We start from the raw sequence: 19,301 nt of genomic DNA, 5'->3' as shown, positions 1-19,301 counted from the left end.
CAATCACAAGTAGTAGATTCCAGGTTACCCATAACCTCTGTCTGACTTGGATACAAATCCAAGGTTCCCATGACCCCTTCCTCCTTGGATTTGCTAGAACAGCTCACAGAGCTCAGGGAAACACTTATATCATCAGTTTATCAAAGGATTAAAGATACAGATGAACAGCCAGATGAAGAGGCACATAGGGCGAGGGTCCTGAGCACAGGAAGATCCTACCCAGTGGAGTTGGGGTGCGTCACCCTCCTAGTAAGTGGATGTGTTCACTGACCTGGAAGCTCTCCAAACCCCACACTATCAGGATTTTAACAGAGGCTTCATCACCATAGGCATGATTGATCGGACTCCATTTTCTGCCCTTCTCCCTTCTCAAGAGAAAGGGGGGGGGGGGAGAGCAGGGCTGAAAAATACAAGCTTCTCATCATGGCTTGGTCTTTCTGGTGACCAGCCTTCATCCAGGAGCCATCCAGGAGCCCACTCAATTACCTCATTACAACAAAATACACTCCTATCACCTAGAAATTATAAGGGTTTCAGGAGCCCTGTGTCAGGAACAACAGTTAAGACCAAATATTAGAACAAAAGCTGCTCCTAGTGCTCTTAATACTTAGGAAATTCCAAGGGTAATTTCATGAGCTCTGTGCCAGAAAGGAGAAGGAGGGGAAGACCAAATATATATTTATTATAAATCACAACATCACAGAAGATATAACAGAAGAGTGGAGTCTAGATTCCAGTTTTCAAAAGGGGGGAAAAACAGTCTGTAAATCCGTCCATAGTCCTCACATGATTCTAGAACATTTCATTAAATGGATGACATCTGAACTCCAAAAATTAGTAGTAATTCCTCTTGGATTCGACGTGAAGTCAAGAGCAAGTCAGCCCAATATATTTAGAAAAAAGCAACCAGGGTAATTTTGGAATTTGCAAGTCCAGTGTTTGAGGGACAGCAAACGTTTCATTGGAGGAGACAAGTCTCAGGTGGCATGCAACGGTGGCACTATTGTCTAGTGTTTCAGACGTAATCACGAACCCCGATTGGGTCCACCCCCCTCTGCTGCTCAAGGGATGGAAACCGTGCTCCCCGACGTGCTTCGCACAGTGCGTGGACCACGAAGGGCTGTCCTGGGGCGAGGGAGGAGCATTCATTTTATGAGTATTCTCACCCTCTTTTTACACCCGAGGAAGGTCCTGCCACAGCGAGAAAATGTGATGAACAGAAGAAAACAACTTTCTCTGGCACTGCCACAGAGCTCTCAACACAGGAACAGTGAACACAAGCCTTAGCGCTTTCTGAATTGTTTTTCGGTGGGAGAACGCCGTGGGGATAGGCGAACAGCCAGGGCCATATCCGGAACCCACATCAAGCGGACGGTTGCTAGGCAACCATAGGACGGAGGGAAGGGGAACAGGCAGCCCCGCCCACGCTCCGCCCCATTTCAGCAACCCTCGCCCCACCCTCTCCCCCCAAAGTCCCGCGGGGCTAGGCAGTCGAAGCATCAACGCTCGCGACAGGCCCAGGCATCGTGACGCCTGCGCACTCCTTCCCGCGCGGTTCGACGTGCCGCGCGCTCCCGCTCTCGACCACACTCTCTGCCCCGCCCCTTCTGGCCTGGCAGCAAGTGTGGCCCCCAGGTCAGCTTTCACCCAGATCCGGCCCTGCCCACACGTGGTCTTCAGTCCCGTGGACAGTGACTGTAGAGCAACCTCAAGTCTGCAGACCCACGTCCCGTGCTCCCTCGGTGGCGGTGGTGATGGGCCCCTCGTGTGGGGTAGAAGAATAAGGCGGGATGAGAGGAGGCGGTAGTAGTCGCGCGCTCACTTCCGGAGGACTGGCGGAAGTGGCTGCTGTGGATGGTGGGGGGGAGGAGCGCGAGGGGAGGGCCGGGCCGCCGGGGGTCGAGGGGGTGGGGCCTGGGCCAGCAGTGGGGACCCGGCCTGGGGCCTGGACTCCGGCCGGGGGCGCGCGGCGGCTCCCCTCGAGACTGGGCGAGCGAAACCCAGGTAAATCCCCGGGCAGGTAGGGGGAGGGTTGTCCGGGCGGCGGAGGGGTGGGGGTCGGAGTGGAGGGAGAGTCGCTGTCACCCCCTTCCCCGGTGAACACAGATCCCTGCATTTCCGAGAAAGGTGGGAGGAGTTAAATTCTTGGCGGGGGGTGCAAGGGGTGTCCTGCGGACGCCACGCCCCTACAGGAAGGAAATGAGTGTGTGTGTGTGTGTTGAGTGATAAACTTAGAAGCGGGGGTGACAGGCTGGACTCCCGCACTGAGGGATGGGCACCCTGTGGGGCTCCTGCAGGCAGGACTCGGGCCGCAAACACTCCGGGAGAGTGCTCTCGGAGTGGCCCCGGGAAGGAGTTTGACAGCGATTAGGAATTACATCCCTGCCACAGTTTTGGAAGCTGAGGGGGAGGTGAAGGGAAGGGAGCAAAGACTGCATGTGGAAGGTGCCAGCATCTAGGTTTGGAACGGATTTAGCTCCGTTGGGGAGAGGTAGCCGATTATAACATTGCACACCCTAGGAAGCTTGGGAGATGTAGGGCGATTAGTGTGTGGCACCAACAAGACAAGAGGACCGGAGGAGGATGTTCTTTTCCACGTTTCTTAGAACACAGTCTCCACACACGTCAGTGCCTTTGGTTCCTTTTCTGTTGTGGGGATAGATGCAGTCGTTCCTTTATCCTGACCCATGTATGGATATACATATTGAGGACGTGGCTGTGTTTGGGAGGCCAATACATGAGTGAAACACGTACTTTGTATAACTTTGTGGAGTTGTTTAAGGAAGGATTTTGCACGATAGAGCATAGTAAAGGGGTCTAATTTAGGTAGGGAGTCTTAGGAACCCATTTGAGTATATAATAGAGAGTGCCATAATGTTGAAATATTCCACAGGTTAACACAGAAATCAGCCTCCTGGGCCATGCGGGTTCTAAGGCCTGTTTCTTCTCATGAGCCCTGCAGAAGACGGCAGCGCCACACCTCACAGTGGATGACTTCCCCTTCCTGAACAAGAGATGGGATAGTACCTGGGACCTACTACCTAACACCGGACTCGGGGCTTAATAAGCCAGCTGAATGAAGGGATGTAACAGACCCCTGGGCGGCACACTGAAGCCTGCAGTGGGGGGGGAGGGGCCTGGACATACCCCTTCCCCCCCAGACTCCTCCCCCTCAGAGTCCACTCAACCATGGACTTTGGACCTGGATAAGAGGAGAGAAGCTGCACTTTGTTTGGTGTCTCTGATTTGGGATTCTCAATTTTGGAAATGGTGTACTGGATGGGGGTTTGATGATCTCAGGGGAGCAGCTGAGAGAAGAGAAGAAAGGTAAGCTTCCTGTCTCATTTCCCACTTGGTGTCTTGCTGCTCCTGTGCAGAAAGTATTGAGTGGGGCAAGTGTGGAGATGCTGCCATTCAGGAAGTACCCTGATGAGAACCCTTACCCTGATGGGTACACAGGAAGCTTCACCAAGCCTTCACCTTCTCCTTGTGCACACTTGTTCCTAGCTACTCCTCACCCAGGAAGGGGCCCCTTGCAGTGAGCAGTGGCAGTTTGTGAGGTTAGGCCAAGGAGGACATCAAAAGAATTCAGCCCTCTGAAAGGAGGTTGAATTAGATTGCCGTAAGGGCCTTTCTAACAGTGAGATAATAGGATTCCAAGTCAGTGGGGCTAAACTAAGACACTGGAATGGATAACCCCAGCCAGAGGCAGGGTGTTGTGTTTTGAGGACCTGAGTAGAACTGCCTTGAGGAGGGTAGTCTAGATAACCTCCTAAGTTGTCTCTCCTCCGAAAAGGAGGCTTAGACCATGAGACCTCATGGGAAGAGCAGAGGAGGAGAAAACAGAATTGGGCATTAGTAGAATTTATGTCCTAACTCTCACCTTCTTAGTATACATTGGTTAATCTCTGCCATGTTCTCTTCACTTGTAACAGGGATAACTAGCTTTCCAGGTCCTTCACAGGTTATCACAAAGGGCAAAAAAAATGATAGATTTCGAAAAGTATCCAGGGTCGTGTATGTATAAAACAGTAACACTGACATTGCTTGATGTGCTCATATAATTGTTACATAGAGAAAAGCTATTTTTCATTGAATTAGTGTGCTGGCAAACCTTGGATGGCCTTAATTAAAGCCTGCCCTGCATTTGTCTCATCCTGATGCAATTAAACAGTACCTGGGATCAAGTTGTGGAAAGGTGTATGGGTCCAAAGAGGACTTAGACTGAGGGATTCTTGCTCTCAGGGCTCTCTAGTCAGCGTGGCAAGTGTGCGTCTTCCAGAGTGTGGAGGAAAGTAAAAGTCTCAAGGGCTCAAGGGTCGAGTGTCTGGTTAGGAGACGAAGCTCCATTTTTTGGAGTGAGTGCTGGAGCTTTCCTTCCTGTGCTATATCCTAGTCTCCTCTTCCGCTCTTTAACATGACAGTTTTTTCAGACTACCATCTCTTAGCCCTTTATATTTTCATAGACTCTGTTCCCTCTTAAAGGAGACCTGTTGCTCAGTTACCTTCTTACCTCCTGCTCATTCCTTCCTGGAACTCCAGTTTACCTGTGCCCAGATGCCTGCTTTTCTCAGTGACAACACAGGACAAGGTGTTGGGAGAAAGGAGAGGTGTTGGAAATTTTGATAGACAGTGGGGTATGTGGCCTGGGTAAGGAGCAGGACGCTTGGCTTCTGGCATCTCTTTGCCTTTCACTAGCTGGGTAAACATCTGGGCCTCACATTCATTGGGGGCTGGCAGCAATAACTAAGGTCATTTGCAAGCTGAAAATCATGTATTTAGGACTCAGTTTCTCCCCCCCCTTTTCTTCTTTGCCATAGGAATCCCCGAGTCCCCCAGTGGCCTGAAGGTTGGGCAGGCAGGTTTGGGTAGAGTCACAGGTCCTGAGCTGTTCCTTCTCCTTTGGTCTGAGGGGTGAGGGCAGCGCCCTTGAGGCCAGGCTTTTACTTTAGAAGTTCCAGATTTCAGGAAGGACATGTCACCTCTCCCAGCTTCACCCAGTAATTCCTGGTGCCAGTTGTTGCTTCGGCACCGGCATCACAGCAATCCTTCAGGTATGTGTGGTCTCAGGATGACACTGCAGCCCTCATCCTACCTGGGAGACCTATGAGTACTTCGAAACACTTTTAAGTACCACGGAGTTGTGCTGTATTTGTATAGTGTTTATGTTATGTGAAGTGTCCAGGCTGTTGTGTTGTCAGTTTTTGTCACCACATTATTGTGAGGAGGAGCGAGAGGGATTTGATAGGTGATAGGTGAGGGGAAGCTACAGAAGCCCTTAGCAGGAAGGGTTGGCTTGAGTGTGGACAGTCAGGCCTGTGATTGCCTGCTCAGTGCTATGCTGCTTCTGCAGCATCGGACCTGCTGCCTTCTCGATTCTGCTGCACATCTCCAGGGAGGGGAACTCAGTGCCCTGTCAGACAGCCTCTGGTAAGACATTTCCTCCTTGGAGTGAGCCAGAATTCCTCTCGCCTGCCATTTCACCAGAAGCGCTAGTCCTGCCCTCCGCCTGACCCTTCCACAAGACAGTCCTCTCAAGAGCCATCAGCCCTGTCACATGGACGCCTTCGCACAGGGTCACCAGCATGCTCAGGGCACTTAGCCAGGACAGGCTTGACCAAATGTTGTGTGTGTTTCAACTAAACTTATTTACACCCCTCTTTCTTCCAAAAGGAATCACAGGTGGCTAACCAAAAGTTCCACTTCACACACATTGCTCAGTAATTGTGTTAATCGTTTCTCGTTTCTTTGATCTTGTTGAGCTGAGTTTCTAGGTCTCCATGGGGAGTGAGGACGTTGGGAGGAGGAAAGGGGGAAAATAGACACAATATTGATTTAAAACATTGCTTTTACTTCTCATGGTTTCAAGCCAAGATCTGTCTTAATGTTCAGAGCATGAACTCTTTCCAAATTGTAAAAAAATTCAAGTTATTTTGGGCGTGGTTTATGGGAGGGCAGTTTCCTGGAACAATTTTCACTTCCTTCTCCTTATCTCTCTGGTCTTCTTCTGGAAGTGATGGGGGTAGGCCCCTTCTGTTCTCTCTATCCTGTAATCAGATCTTCCTGTTTCTTCCATTTTCACACACTTCAATCTGAGTTGCATCCAGAATCAGGCTCCTTGTTTCTTTGGCCTTTCTTCCCCCGTGACCTCTCCCCACGAAATCTCCATCCAGAGATTGTAGGGCCTCTTTTCTTCCCAGGTCAATTTGGCACTTATTACCCTGGCTTCTTGCCTCTCAAACCAAATGTTTTCTCTTGCTTCCATTCAAAAATTCAGCCCATCCCAATTCTCTTAACCAGACGCTTTCTTCTTGGGATAGTCCTCTTTCAGTTGGTGAATTTGTACCTGTCGGTCTGACTGTGAGCCTTGGAATTTAAACAAAGGACTGTCATAATGAGATATGAGTTATGGTAGACAGACAGCTCCCATCTTGTTCCACATTGAACTGCCTTAGATGGAGAAGAATTATTGTTAAGAGGTGGGAATCTCACACCCTCATGGGCTGGTTGGTCTCCCCACTTTTCAGCATTCCACTATGTCCTTTGTCCAGAAAAGTGATTTTAGCTTCTGATATCGTGGATCTACAAATGATTGTTTCCCAACTTTTTACACTTTAGGAACTTTATCATTTTCCCTCCAGTCTTGACATGGAATGTGAGTGTGTAGGCCTTCCACATCCCCTACATGAGGAAAAGCTTAGAGAGAGGGCAAAAGTGCAGGCACTGGCCACTGGCTGGCACGTGAACTTGGGCTCGCATCTCCTGCCAGTTCACACAGTCAGCTAAGCTAGAGACCTTGGACAGACAGACACAGTCCAGCCTCACTGATGTGTCAGCTCTTCTCTCGCTCTACTTCTTCAGGGCTGAGCTCCATCTGCTTCTACCAAGATTCCCCTGCTGCCCCACTCTGCATCTGTCATGCTGGACACACTGACATCTCAGAGGGCCCCTGCATTCAAGGGTGCATGAGGGGAGAGGGCGAACACTAGCTTTGGAGGCAAGAGTGCCTGGATCTAAAACCAGGCTGTACTCTCCGCTAGGTCTTGTGACCTTCAGCAGTTGGCACTTACCCTTAGTCTCAAACTCCTCATCTGTAGACCAGGATGACAATGCATACTCTGCAGACCTGCTAGGAGGGTTAAAGGAGAGGCTGAGGGTGGGGTCTGGCTTGTGGAGGCTTCTGTGCAATTTTTTTAGCACTCACATCCAGGCAGGAGCCTTTAGGGCATACCATGCCTTTTGTTTCTTTAGAACCCTGTGTAACTCCTGGTTTCTTATAGAAACAAGTGAGCAAAGTCAGTCAGTAACCACACACCACAAGGTTCTGACCTGTGCTGCTCTGCAACACTGGGGAGGGAGGAGCGTGGGGGAGGGTCTGGTGCCAGTAGAGTGTCCTGAGCACATGTAGGGTTGGCCCTGGACTCAGTCCTCCTCTGGAAAGTAATTTGCAGAGCAGCCAGTAGTTCTCAGCTCCCAACCCCCACTTCTCGGTTAGAGACAGACCTTTCCAGATTCTGTCCCCATCCCCTTTCACAGAGCTGCCATAAAAGCCTGTGATTGCGTCTTTTTCTCCTGAGGTACAGTGGTTCTACCCTGGGGACAGGTATTTCACTCAGAGCTAACAGCTCTCGTTTCTCACCCCCAAAGAAAAAAAAGAAGAAACCACAGCTGGCTCTCTGCTGCTTTTGGCAGCAGGTGTTTCCCCCAGCTTCCCTTTTGGCGTCATGGTTCCTGTTCTCACATCTCTGCACCAGCAGAGAAGTCTGGGCTCAAGGGGTTGAGGTGTGGGTGGGGTCGGGTGTCGACCCGTGCAGTGCAATTGGAAGCAGGAAAGGGCCCAATAGTAACAGCTGCCTCCACAGCATCTCCCAAAGTTGGGGACCGGGGACAACTTGGGCTGTCGGGACGGTGGGTGATTGTGAAGTCTGGGCGAGGAGGCGGGGCCTGGAGGGAGGGGCCCAGGGCCAGTAGGGGCGGCCGGCCCCGCCTCCCGCCGGCCCCGCCCCGGCCGGCCCCGCCCTCCTGGGGAGGGCCACGTTGCCCGCCGGGCGGCCCGGCCTCGGCGCGCCGCAAGGAGGGCCGGCGAGGCGGAAGGCGCCGGTAGCCGCACGAGCACCAGGGACGCGCGGAGGCTCCAGGCTCGCTCTTCGCGCCTCGGCGCCTGCCAAGTTCAGAGCCGGGAAGTTGGGAGGATCTGGTGAGTAGAGGCCCTGGGACGCTGGCGTCCGTCACCTAGGGTACTTGTCCCCGGGAGGCGACGGAGGTTGGACTAAGGGGGGCTCTTGCGGGAGTGAAGAGGGCGCTCCGGAGCTCGGGTCCTGTCTTTAGCAGCTGCCCCTTTCCGAGCCCTTGGTGCCCCACGATAGGGCTAGCAGTGCCAGTGAGCCCCAGCCAGAGGGGCCTGGCCCGGGTCCCGGCCGCCGCCCCCTGCCGAGCCGGGAAGTCGCGTTCTGCGTTCCGCTTTGGGAATCCCGGGCCTCCAGCCCTTGGAAGGAGGGCGGGCTCCGCGGGGAGGGGAGGCGAGGCAGTTGTGAAACTCGGCCTCAGGGCGTCCGTGGGTGCGGGCCGGAGGAGGTGGGGTCGGTGGAGAGGCGAGGGCTGGGGAGCCGGAATGGGAGGTGGCCTTTCCCCAAACCCTACCCCGGCGTCTTTTCCACGAGTTACTGAGGGTTCTTTCTACTCAGCCGTAAGGAAGAATTGATTCAATGTAGAAATATGTAAATCAGCACGAAAACTTTTTTCTACCTGTTTGCTGACATGTGTAGTGTAGGGAGCCCTGAGACTTGCAAGGGCCCCATCTTGTAAACCCTGGAGCAGAGGGACTGTGGCGGACTGGTTTGTCTCCACCTCGGTTAACCCTTGCCCCTGTGGCGTGTTTAATTAGTCTTTGCTTTAGAACATCGCTGCCAGAGGTGTTATCCAACTTCGTTTTCTGTCGTTTATAATGCTTTTCAGAACATGTAGCCTTTTCTCTTAGATGCTCATCACACCCTGCGGGATCTGCCTCCCGCCGAGAGTTACCCCGTTACTGGAGAGAGCATTGAGCTCTCCTGGATCCCGGCTTCTGTGTTGGGTCAGAAAGCATTGTAGTGTATCTCATCTCAGTGGCATATGTGACAGGTTAAATTCATTTCCTGTTTGGGACAATGGAGAAATTATCACTATCCTTTTCATCATCAGAGATGATGATGATCCAAATCAGCCCCTCTCCCTGTTCAAATGAGGAAACCAAGGCTTAAGCGGGTCAGGTGACTTGCCCCAAGGTTACCTGGTTTGCTGGTGCTGGATTGCCTGAATCCCAGGCTTTCATGCTTTTGCTATGCTAGCATCATACTTGCCTTTTCTTTTCCAGGATGAATAACCTGCACCCCTTCCCTCCTAGGACTTATTCTCTAAGCACTTCAATTATTTAGTGTATCTTCTCTGACACCCTTTCAGTTCTTCTATCCTCCTGAAATTATGGAGCCCGGCACATGATACAAGAGTCTAGCTGAGGTCTAATGAATGAGAAAGGAATTCAGTTAAGTCTCCATTATCTGTGTCATGTTCTAAACTTCGTGGGTATGTTAGGCAGTAAGCAAGGCACATATATAGAAGGGAAAGTCTGTCAATTATTCCTTTAATTCCCATACTTTTTTAAAGCTAAATATGAATTATCCATTATTGCTCACCATAGGAAGTTGACTGTCTGGTGTTCTGTTGTTTAGGAAACATTTTTGCCAGAGAGAGGGGACTGGCTGGAGAATACCATGGAATCAGAGTGTTAGAAAGGAGTCTCACAGCTCCTGGGCTTCAGATGAAGAAACAGACACGTAGGGGTTGGTGGGACCTGCCCAGAGCCTCTTGGGTTTTGGCTGAGGGTTACATATACTAAAAAGGCTCCCACCACAGGGCAGGTGTCTTCGTACTTGCTGTTGTAGACCAGCTGTGTGTCACTTCCCTAAAGAAGTTGTGAAAACTCTAGCAAATCAAAACCAGTTTTGAGTCTGTGCCTTGCAGACAAATGTCATTAATAACGGAACGTCAGGACTCAGGTCAGGATTGGGGACTATTGATCTGTATTAGGAAAGGAAGGTGTGGCAGATTGTGTTTTCCCAAAATGGGCGTGCCCATAAATATCCCATTCCACATGTTTTTACAAGTGGACATTGTCCTCTTCCCACCCGTGGTTAGGTTTGTGATTTTCTCCCCTTGAAGGTGGACAGGGACTTGTGATACCCCTGACCTGTGAGTAAGGCAGAAGAGATCCAAGACTGGATCATGAAAAGGATACAGCTTCACCTGGCTTGCTCTCTTTCTTGGGACACGCACCTTTGGAACCCAGCCATCATGTTCAGAGGAAGCCCAGGTCACATGGAGAGGTCATGTGGAAGGTGTTCCAGCCAGCACTCCAAGTAACGTCTCAGCCAGCACCAACGTCAGCCTTCAGATGGTGAGAGAATGAGCCTTTAGGGGAGTCCATCCCCCAGCTTTCGAGTCTTCCAGCTGAGGTCTCAGATGTGGAGCAGAGGCAGTTCTTCTCTGTGCCCCACTGTCCAAATTCCTGACCCATGGAACTGAGAAGGATACATGATTGCTGTTGTCTTAAGCCGTTGAGTGTTTTCATTATTCAGCAGTAGATACCTTATAAGGACTAGGACATGAGTGGACACCAGCCCTCAGAGTTGGGACGTGGGGCCTGAGCACAGAGGGCAGGAAGAACTCTGGCCTGCTTGTCAAGCCTGCTTACATTCGTTTTACTCATTGTTTAGGATACTTATTGCTGCACAACAAGTCACCCCAAAACTTAGTGGCTTAAAACAACAGAACCATTTCATTCCTACCTCAGCTATGTGGTTCTTGCTCCTTCCTGGTCTTTTGTGCGGTTGCAGTCGGATATAGCGGGTTGGGATCATCTGGAAAGCGTCGTCTATGTGTCATGGTTGATGCTGGCTGTCAGCTGGGACTATAGCTGGCCTTGTCAGCTGGAATACCTGTAGGTGTCCTGCCCTGGTGACCTGGGCTTCCTCTTACCTTGGTGGCTGGGTTCCAAGAGCAACTGTCCCTGGAGCACCAGATGGAAACTGTATTGCCTTTCATGCAGGAGAGGGAACACAGACCCCACTTCCCCCACCTCTGGAGGGAGGACTGCCATTGTCACTGTAAGATGAGCATGGGGATGCTATATATAGAGGGCGTCTTTGGATAAGATCTTGTTTCTCCCTGATTTAGTCAATAATGCGAGCAGTCCTTCCTTGACCACTTGAATCTCATACATGTACCAAGCACTGTGATGGGCTTCACGGTCATAGAGCCTTTTCCCTAAGGAGTAAGGTGAGAGCAGGTAAGGCACAGCCACAGAGTCTGTTACAGCATGGAGAGGAAAGATGACGTATGGAGAGAACGTAATCATGGGAAGGCCTGGCTCTGCCTGTGATGTCACAGGACTAGCCTGAACTGGGCTCTAAAGGATGTGTGAGTGCTTGCATGTAGGGCTGTGGATGATATTTCAGGATAAGGGACCAGCCGGAGCAAAGATACAGCAGCATACAAGTGTACTTATGAGGGAAATAAGTAAGTAGCCTGCTGAGGCCGGAGTATGGGGTTCAGGGGGTGGTGGTTGGAGGTGAGGTTGAAAATGGACATTTGAGTCAGTGTGTTGTGAAGGTTTTGTGTGTCACACTAATGAGTTTGAGTTTTATTCTGTGGGCAGAGGTGCCTTGCAGTTTGTAAGGTGCGTTATGTTGTGACCAGGCTTGCACTATTAGAAGGGTGCTCTGTTGCTCTTAGAAAGGTTGCTTAGAGGGAAGCAAGATGAGTGACAGGTAGGCAGCGGAGAGGCTCTGTCAACAGGTCAGGCTTAAAATAATACTTTCTAATAAGGGAAGAGAGTTCAGGTGGAAGGGTTTCAGGGCTTGAAATGGGACGATGGCTGTGAGTGAGGAACTGTCGCTTTCATTTTCATAATTTTGAAATTCCTGGAGCGGCATATTTCAGAATTTACAATTTTTTGTATTTTAAAAAGCTGATCTGGTACATTTATGATGTAGTGTAAGGTCTAGAGCAGCACACCATAATCCAACATATTCATTTCTGTAGCAAAATGTGTGAATAGTCATACTAAGTGGGATAAATAAAGATTATAAATAACCTCACATTAGATCAGATTTCACCAAATGAGGTTGTCAGGTTTTACTGCCAAACTAGTGTAGAAAACTTCTGTTTGTCAGCGCTTTTTGGACTTGGGAATTGCAGTTAAGGGCCTGTGGGTGTTCAGTATCCACACTGAAGCCACAGGCAAATCTCTTGAATCTTGAGGATTCTAGCACAGCAGCTCGGCACACTGGGGAAACTAGCCGGTCCCCGTCCTTAAGTCACTTGTGTCTGAGAGGAGATCTGACAGATGGTGAGCTGGTGCTGATGGTTGTAAAGGGGAATGGACCTCACTTGGTCTGTCCTAAGACATCAGGGAGGTGTCCTGGTGGACACATGAGTCAGAGCGTACCAGGTGAAGACGAGCAGGAAGAGCTGGCCTGGCATACAGGTACATGCAAAGGCCCTGAGGAGGGCTCGGGTGTTTGGGGCCTGGAAGGAAGCTAGCAGAGAGGGGACAAACGAGTGACTGGCTAGCATTTATGTTGTCACATGTGGGCCACTGTTATAAACACCTGATGTGGATTACATCACCCAATCCTCATAGCAACACAACGAGGTATTCTGTTAGGGTTTCCACCTTAGAGGTAAGAAAAATTGAGTCTCAGATGTGAAGACCCATGCTAAGCATTGCCCCAGGCCGTCCGGCTTGCGTGTTACTCCTGTGTCCTCCTGATGGGAGGCCTGAGAGTAGTGCCTCCTGAAGGACTGTGTGGTCTCTGCTGGCCAAAAGGCTGACGTGCTGGGCTTGCTCACCCCTCGGGACACAGCCAGCTGCTGGAGAGTGCGTGTGCTCATGTGTGTGTGCTCGTGTGTGCATACAACACAACTTCCAGACAGAGTGGGGGAGCTTGCTCTGAGAATACGTGGACCAGCAGTAGGAAATGGCAACGGGACTCTGGAAGAGTCTAGATGGAGAAGTGGGGGCCCCTAGGAATAGGCATGTTGTGTTCTTTTATGGAAGGAGGAACAAGTTCTGTTTGTGAACTTAAAGAAGAGGGTCATGGGCTGGAGAAGAAGGGCGGAGGTGGAGGCCTGGCCGGACTGGGGCAGCTGTTTCCTGTGGGCCATCCGGCTACTCTCATGTTTTCAGACTTGCTGAAAATGCAGTCTGCTGAGGGGCCTTCAGAAGATTGCTCTGATCTGCATCGCTTAGAAGGGTCTTTCCATAGGAGCTCTTTCCTTTGGGTAGTGGGTATAGGCCACCTAATTTTAATATCTGGAGAAAAGTGAAGGCTCTCACCAGTCATCTGCAAGGATGTGGTCCTTTGGGTTTTGCCAGCAGGCTTTGAGAGCTTGCTGGTCTAAGGTGGCTCACTGACAAGTCAGGCAGGCCTGCTCCTCCAGCCCTGAGGTCAGCCCTTCCACTAATGGAGTTTAGGCTCTGGGGTCTTTCCCCCATCCCTTTATCTGAAGACTCTTTCCTGCCCAGTCAGTTAGGAGGCAGGAAGTTGGGGATAGGGAATCCTGGTGAGGAGATTGAAGGGAATGTTCCAACCTTGACCACATGCCAAGGGGGTGTGAGGAAGTAACTGGAAATCTGTGTGTTTACCCCTTATAGGAAACCCTGATTGGTTTACAGTTGCTGATAGATTGGGAAGTTAATGACACAGTAAAACCGAAACAGACTTGAGGTTTCTGAGAAAACTGGTGCTGTGGAGTTGTGAGGGGATGGTATCCGGGAGGACAGCCGGTGGTGGTGGTGGTGGTGGTGGTGCTGGCAGACACTGGGGGGAGTCTCTGCAGGAGGCAGACAGAATCCAGGTCCCTTTTGAGGCCCTTCAGAGTCAGCCCCTTTGATACTGTATCTGTCTGCCTGAGAGCCCAAGGGTGCAGAGATGACATCTGGGACCAAGGTTCTGGTTGGGATTAGAGAACTGGGCTGTGTAAGACAGAGGGCAACTGGCAGAGCAGCTGGCACCGAAGGGCATATACCTGAAGTTTTGGGGTATGAAGGGCTGAGACCAGAGGCAGGAAGGGCAGGGGGAGAGTCATGTGGTCAGGAATGACAGCTGTCTAGGAATTGGAGGGTGTCTAGGAATTGGAGGGTGTCTGTCGTAGGTCTGGCAGAGTGAGGGGGTTGGTGGGACCATGCTTTTTTCTTGTTGGACCTGTGTCTCAAGTCCCTTCTCAGAACCTGGTAGGCAGCAGGTGTATCATGCATGTCATTGAGTAGTTGAAGAATTCAGGACAATGGGATTGTCCCGTTGCCCTTACTGATCTGCCCAGTTGGGGCCATATTGATGGACAAAGCTAGTGGGCCATTCCCTATATTTGATATTTAAGAAACTTCATTTGGAAATAATTTCACACTTACAAAAAAAATTGCAAGAATCAAAATGGTATAAGGACACACATATTTCCTTTATTCACTTATTGTTAATATTTTGCTTTTCTCTCTCTCTCTCTCTCTCTCTCTCTCTCCTCTCTCTCTCTCTCTCTCTCTCCTCTCTCTCCTCTCTCTCTCTCTCCCTCTCTCTCTCCTCTCTCTCTCTCTCTCCTCTCTCTCTCTCTCTCTCTCTCTCTCCTCTCTCTCTCTCCTCTCTCTCTCCTCTCTCTCTCTCCTCTCTCTCTCTTCTCTCTCTCTCTCTCTCTCTCTCTCTCTCTCTCTCTCTCTCTCTCTCTCTCTCTCTCTCTCTGTTCTGAACCATTTTGAGGATTTTTGCCTTTTCCCCCCTCAGTTTTTAGAAAGTTCTTTGTCTACTAAGGTATTGGCTCTTTATTTGTGATGTACACATGTTGCAAATATTCTCTCCCAGTTTCATTTGTCTTTTTACCTGGCTTATGGTGTTCTTAGCCATGCAAAAGTATTTTATTTATTATTGCATCAGGATTTTGAATTACACTCTGAAAACCTTTTCTTATACCCAGGTTATAGAGGAATTGATCCATGTTTTCTTCTAGTACTTGTATAGTTTTTTATATTTAGATCGCTGATCCACTTGGAAATTATTCTTGGCATACACATCTAATTTTATTTATTTATTCCAAATAGCTATATAGTTGTTAACAATACTATTAGTAAGACCACATTTTGCCCCAGGATTTCTAAATATCACCTTTATCATACATACCTAAGATGTCTATGTGTAGTTGGGGCTATTTCTGGAGTTTAAATTTTAACCCATTGCATGATCTGTTTATATATAGGCACCACATAGTTTTATTTATAGAGGCTTTGTAATATATAGAATTTAAAATTTGGTAGGGCTAGTCTCTCTTCTCAGTTTTACATTATTTTCCTAGATGTTTTTGCATGTTTATGTTTTCATGTCAACTTTAGTGTCAATTTGTGTAGATCCATAAAAAAGTATTTTTATTGAGATTTTTGATGATACTGAGATGTCCTAAACAAGAACAAGGAATTTAAGTCTTTTGTGTCTTTCAGGAATTATAGTTTTGTTTATATAGGGGTTTTGAATATTTCTTCCTATATAGTTTATTCCTATATAGTTTATCATTTTCATGGCTTCTGAAAATAGGGTTTTCTCATCCATTATTTTTTTAATGAGTTATTATTTGTAGGTATGATGCCTATTTTTGCATGTTAATTTTTATATCCGGTACCTTGCTCAGTTTTTTAATTGGGTTGGTTTTATCATTGATTCTCTTAGTTTTCCTTAGTATTCTCACAGCATCAGCAAATAGAGGTAGTTTGCTTCTTTTCCACTTCTTCTGCCTTTAATTGTGTTCTGTATTCCAATTGCCCGGGCTGATCCTTCAACAGATTGTTAACCGTGTAGCTGGGCGGCGTGGCTTTGCTCCTGACTGTTGTGGGAATGCCTCTGGTGCTTCCTTATTGGGTAAGGTGCTGGCTGTAGCCCTGAGGTACGATATTTGACTTTTTAGAACAGTAATCTTTGGGCAATTTGCTTTGAGGAATGGGAGGCAGATGGTCTCACCCTAAGCTCTAGGTAGAAGATAGGAAATTAAATTTGTCAGGTAGGGAGGGGAAGGCGGGGTTCCTTTGCTCTTTCTCTTCCACCAACATCACTCTACTTCCCCTTCAAACACATGAACTCATGAACTCATTTTGGAGTGGGGGAGCATGTCCTATTCTCCCACTCAGATCAACGCCCCTCCCCCCATTAGGGGACAGGAAGCTCTTTTCTAAGAGAGCCCTGGAGTTACCTCCTGGCCTTTAGCACTTTTCACCTATTTCTGGAATCCCTCTCCCACCCCAGTCCCGACCCCCACCCCAGGGTGCCCCATTGTTTTGTGATAGCTGCTTTTCTCCCCTCCTCTCTTCAGGTGCATGGCTGCTTCCTAATTCCAAAGCCCAGAGGACACCTCCCTAGAACTGTCGGGAGTGAGCCCAGCAAGTGAGGGCAGCTTGGAGCCCCCATTGTGCCTCCCCCGTGGGGGCCAGGATGCTGAAGAAGCAGTCTGCAGGGCTTGTGCTGTGGGGCGCCATCCTCTTTGTGGCCTGGAACGTCCTGCTGCTCCTCTTCTTCTGGACACGGCCTGGGCCCGGCAGGCTGCCCTCAGACAGTGCCCTGGATGAGGACCCTGCGGGGCTCACCCGTGAGGTGATCCGCTTGGCCCAGGATGCCGAGGTGGAGCTGGAGCGGCAGCGGGGGCTCTTGGAGCAGATCAAGGAGCATCATGCGAGGTGGAGCCAGGGGCGGAGGGCGCCCACTGCGGTCCCGCCCGCGCCGCCACAGGGGCCTGCGACATTGACGCCGGCTGTGATCCCCATCCTGGTCATCGCCTGTGACCGCAGCACTGTCCGGCGTTGCCTAGACAAGCTGCTGCACTATCGGCCCTCGGCTGAGCGCTTCCCCATCATCGTCAGCCAGGACTGCGGGCACGAGGAGACGGCTCAGGTCATCGCCTCCTATGGCAGCGCCGTTACCCACATCCGACAGCCCGACCTGAGCTCCATCGCGGTGCCGCCCGACCACCGCAAGTTCCAGGGCTACTACAAGATCGCGCGCCACTACCGCTGGGCGCTGGGCCAGGTCTTCCACAGATTCCAGTTCCCCGCGGCCGTGGTGGTGGAGGACGACCTGGAGGTGGCGCCGGACTTCTTCGAGTACTTCCAGGCCACGTACCCGCTGCTGAGGGCCGACCCCTCCCTCTGGTGCGTGTCTGCCTGGAATGACAACGGCAAGGAGCAGATGGTGGACTCGAGCAAGCCTGAGCTGCTCTACCGCACCGACTTCTTCCCCGGCCTGGGCTGGCTGCTGTTGGCCGAGCTGTGGGCCGAGCTGGAGCCCAAGTGGCCCAAGGCCTTCTGGGACGACTGGATGCGGCGGCCTGAGCAGAGGCAGGGCCGGGCCTGCTTGCGGCCCGAGATCTCCAGAACGATGACCTTTGGCCGCAAGGGGGTGAGCCACGGGCAGTTCTTTGACCAGCACCTCAAGTTCATCAAGCTGAACCAGCACTTCGTGCCCTTCACCCAGCTGGACCTGTCGTACCTGCGGCGGGAGGCCTACGACAGGGACTTCCTTGCCCGCGTCTACAGCGCCCCCCTGCTGCAGGTGGAGAAAGTGAGGACCAGTGAGCGGAACGATCTGGGGGAGGTGCGGGTGCAGTACACGAGCAGGGACAGCTTCAAAGCCTTCGCCAAGGCCCTGGGAGTCATGGACGACCTCAAGTCGGGGGTCCCCAGGGCTGGCTACAGGGGCATCGTCAGCTTCCTGTTCCGGGGCCGCCGCGTCCACCTGGCGCCCCCGCAGACCTGGGAGGGCTACGATCCTAGCTGGAATTAGCGGTGCCGGCCTGGCCCTCCTGGGCTCGGTGTTTGCCACGTCCGCGGCTGGGGCGGACCGCAGGTCCTGGGCTCCATCATCCTTTCTTTCTCGGGTCCATTTATCTTTTTTTGTTGTCTTCCTTTTTTGAGTGGCATTCGAGTGCAAGGTGAAGATTATTCTCCCATTCTCAAGGGAGGGTCAAATCAGGTGAACCTTTCCGGGGTATGTTGTGGGGTGTTAAGCAGGAAACCACTGTGTGGTAGGGGAAGACTTGGGCTTGTTGGAGCCATGAACTTCCATGGGCCAGGTTTTCTCCTAGGGTATCTGCAGAGAGGTTGGCATCTTCGGTTCTCTTCACCAGGCCTCTTTTCCCTGTCCTGGCTCTTCCAGCCGGGGTGTGAGCCCTTCCCTGCCTTCTCCCAGTTGGAAGGAAAGCTGGGCTATGTGAGAAAGGGACTTATTTGTGGCCAAAATGAGACTAACCAAAGGGGTTTTATCATCAGGGTCTGGGTGGACCTGTTAGGTTGTCAGGGTTTATGCCTCCCGCCCATTTCTCCTCTTTCCCTCTCTCCCCCCTGACGACCTCACAGTTCTTTTCTCCCTGCAGCCTAGCAATTCATGACTCTAAGATGAAAAGTTGAAGGGGAAAAGCAAGACCTCTCCTCAGCTCATCCCTGGCAATGGGGGGAATGATGGGGTGGGGAAGCCTCAGTGTGCTGGGCACCCCTCCCTCGTCCTGCCTCAAAGAAACAGACTCTGCCCCTGATCCTGTTTTCTAAAAACTGATCCCTTCTCCGTCACTCTAGGAGGGCCCTGTGCTGGCCTGGTGGAAGAGAGATTAACTCCTTGTGCTCCTTTTCCCCTGGGGTTTGGTGCACGGGCTCCGCCCTGAGACCGTGGCTCCTGGAGGCCCTCTCAGTGTAAGAGCAGCCAGGACAGGAGGGCTGGACTGTCTCTGCTCTTCCCCAGATACCTGGTGTCGGCTCAAATTAGGGTGCAGATGGCTCGGTTGGAGAGCAATGTGTGTTTTTGTTTCTTGCCTGACCTCAGTTCATAGAAGAAAGTTGAAGCTACAGAATTATTTTCAAAAATAAAAGGCTGAATTGTCTGAAAAATATTGTGTGTGTGTATGTGTCCTGGAAGAGAGGAAGGGGGTGGAAAAGGAAGGGGGACGGAGGAAGAAAGGAACAGAGAGAAGAGGGCCACCAGAAGGGGCTGGACAGGCAAAAGGAAGTGGATCAGTTGAAGGAAGGAAAGTAGGTGACCAGAAGAGGAAGGGGAGGGGACAGGCACAGGAGAGCTGAGGAGGGGCCTGGGGTCAAGTAAAGGCCAGGCTTGAAGGTGGACAGGTTCCAAGACGACATTCCCCTACTGCCAGTCTTTGGAGGTGGGCTGTGGAGCCCCAGTGGGCTTGGACTTGCAGAGCCCAGAGAACAGGGTCAGTCCCTCAGAGTGGCTGTGATGTGGGGCAAC

General features: G+C 51.0%; 1 protein-coding gene across 14 annotated transcripts; it reads left to right on the top strand.

The window, feature by feature from the left end:
- The first annotated feature begins 1,894 nt into the window (after positions 1-1,894).
- MGAT1 (alpha-1,3-mannosyl-glycoprotein 2-beta-N-acetylglucosaminyltransferase) lies at positions 1,895-18,938 on the top strand. 14 transcript variants are annotated; one of them, XM_081035596.1, is made up of 4 exons: positions 1,895-2,004; positions 2,894-3,327; positions 15,860-15,935; positions 16,384-18,938. In XM_081035596.1, the coding sequence occupies exon 4, from the start codon at positions 16,503-16,505 to the stop codon at positions 17,844-17,846; it is 1,344 nt and encodes a 447-aa protein (XP_080891722.1). In that variant the 5' UTR covers positions 1,895-2,004; positions 2,894-3,327; positions 15,860-15,935; positions 16,384-16,502; the 3' UTR covers positions 17,847-18,938. The 14 variants fall into 14 exon arrangements, with proteins under 14 accessions (XP_080891722.1, XP_080891714.1, XP_080891721.1 ...); XM_081035595.1 differs by lacking the exon at positions 15,860-15,935 and adding an exon at positions 10,198-10,394 and having other exon boundaries at positions 1,904-2,004; XM_081035594.1 differs by lacking the exon at positions 15,860-15,935 and adding an exon at positions 10,198-10,432 and having other exon boundaries at positions 1,910-2,004.
- Positions 18,939-19,301: the final 363 nt, after the last annotated feature.

This window comes from Rhinolophus hipposideros, assembly GCF_964194185.1.
Source record: "Rhinolophus hipposideros genome assembly, chromosome: 23".
Classification (NCBI taxonomy): Eukaryota; Metazoa; Chordata; class Mammalia; order Chiroptera; family Rhinolophidae; genus Rhinolophus; species Rhinolophus hipposideros.
Note: the sequence above shows the minus strand (reverse complement) of the source record. Positions and strands in the feature narration are given on the sequence as shown.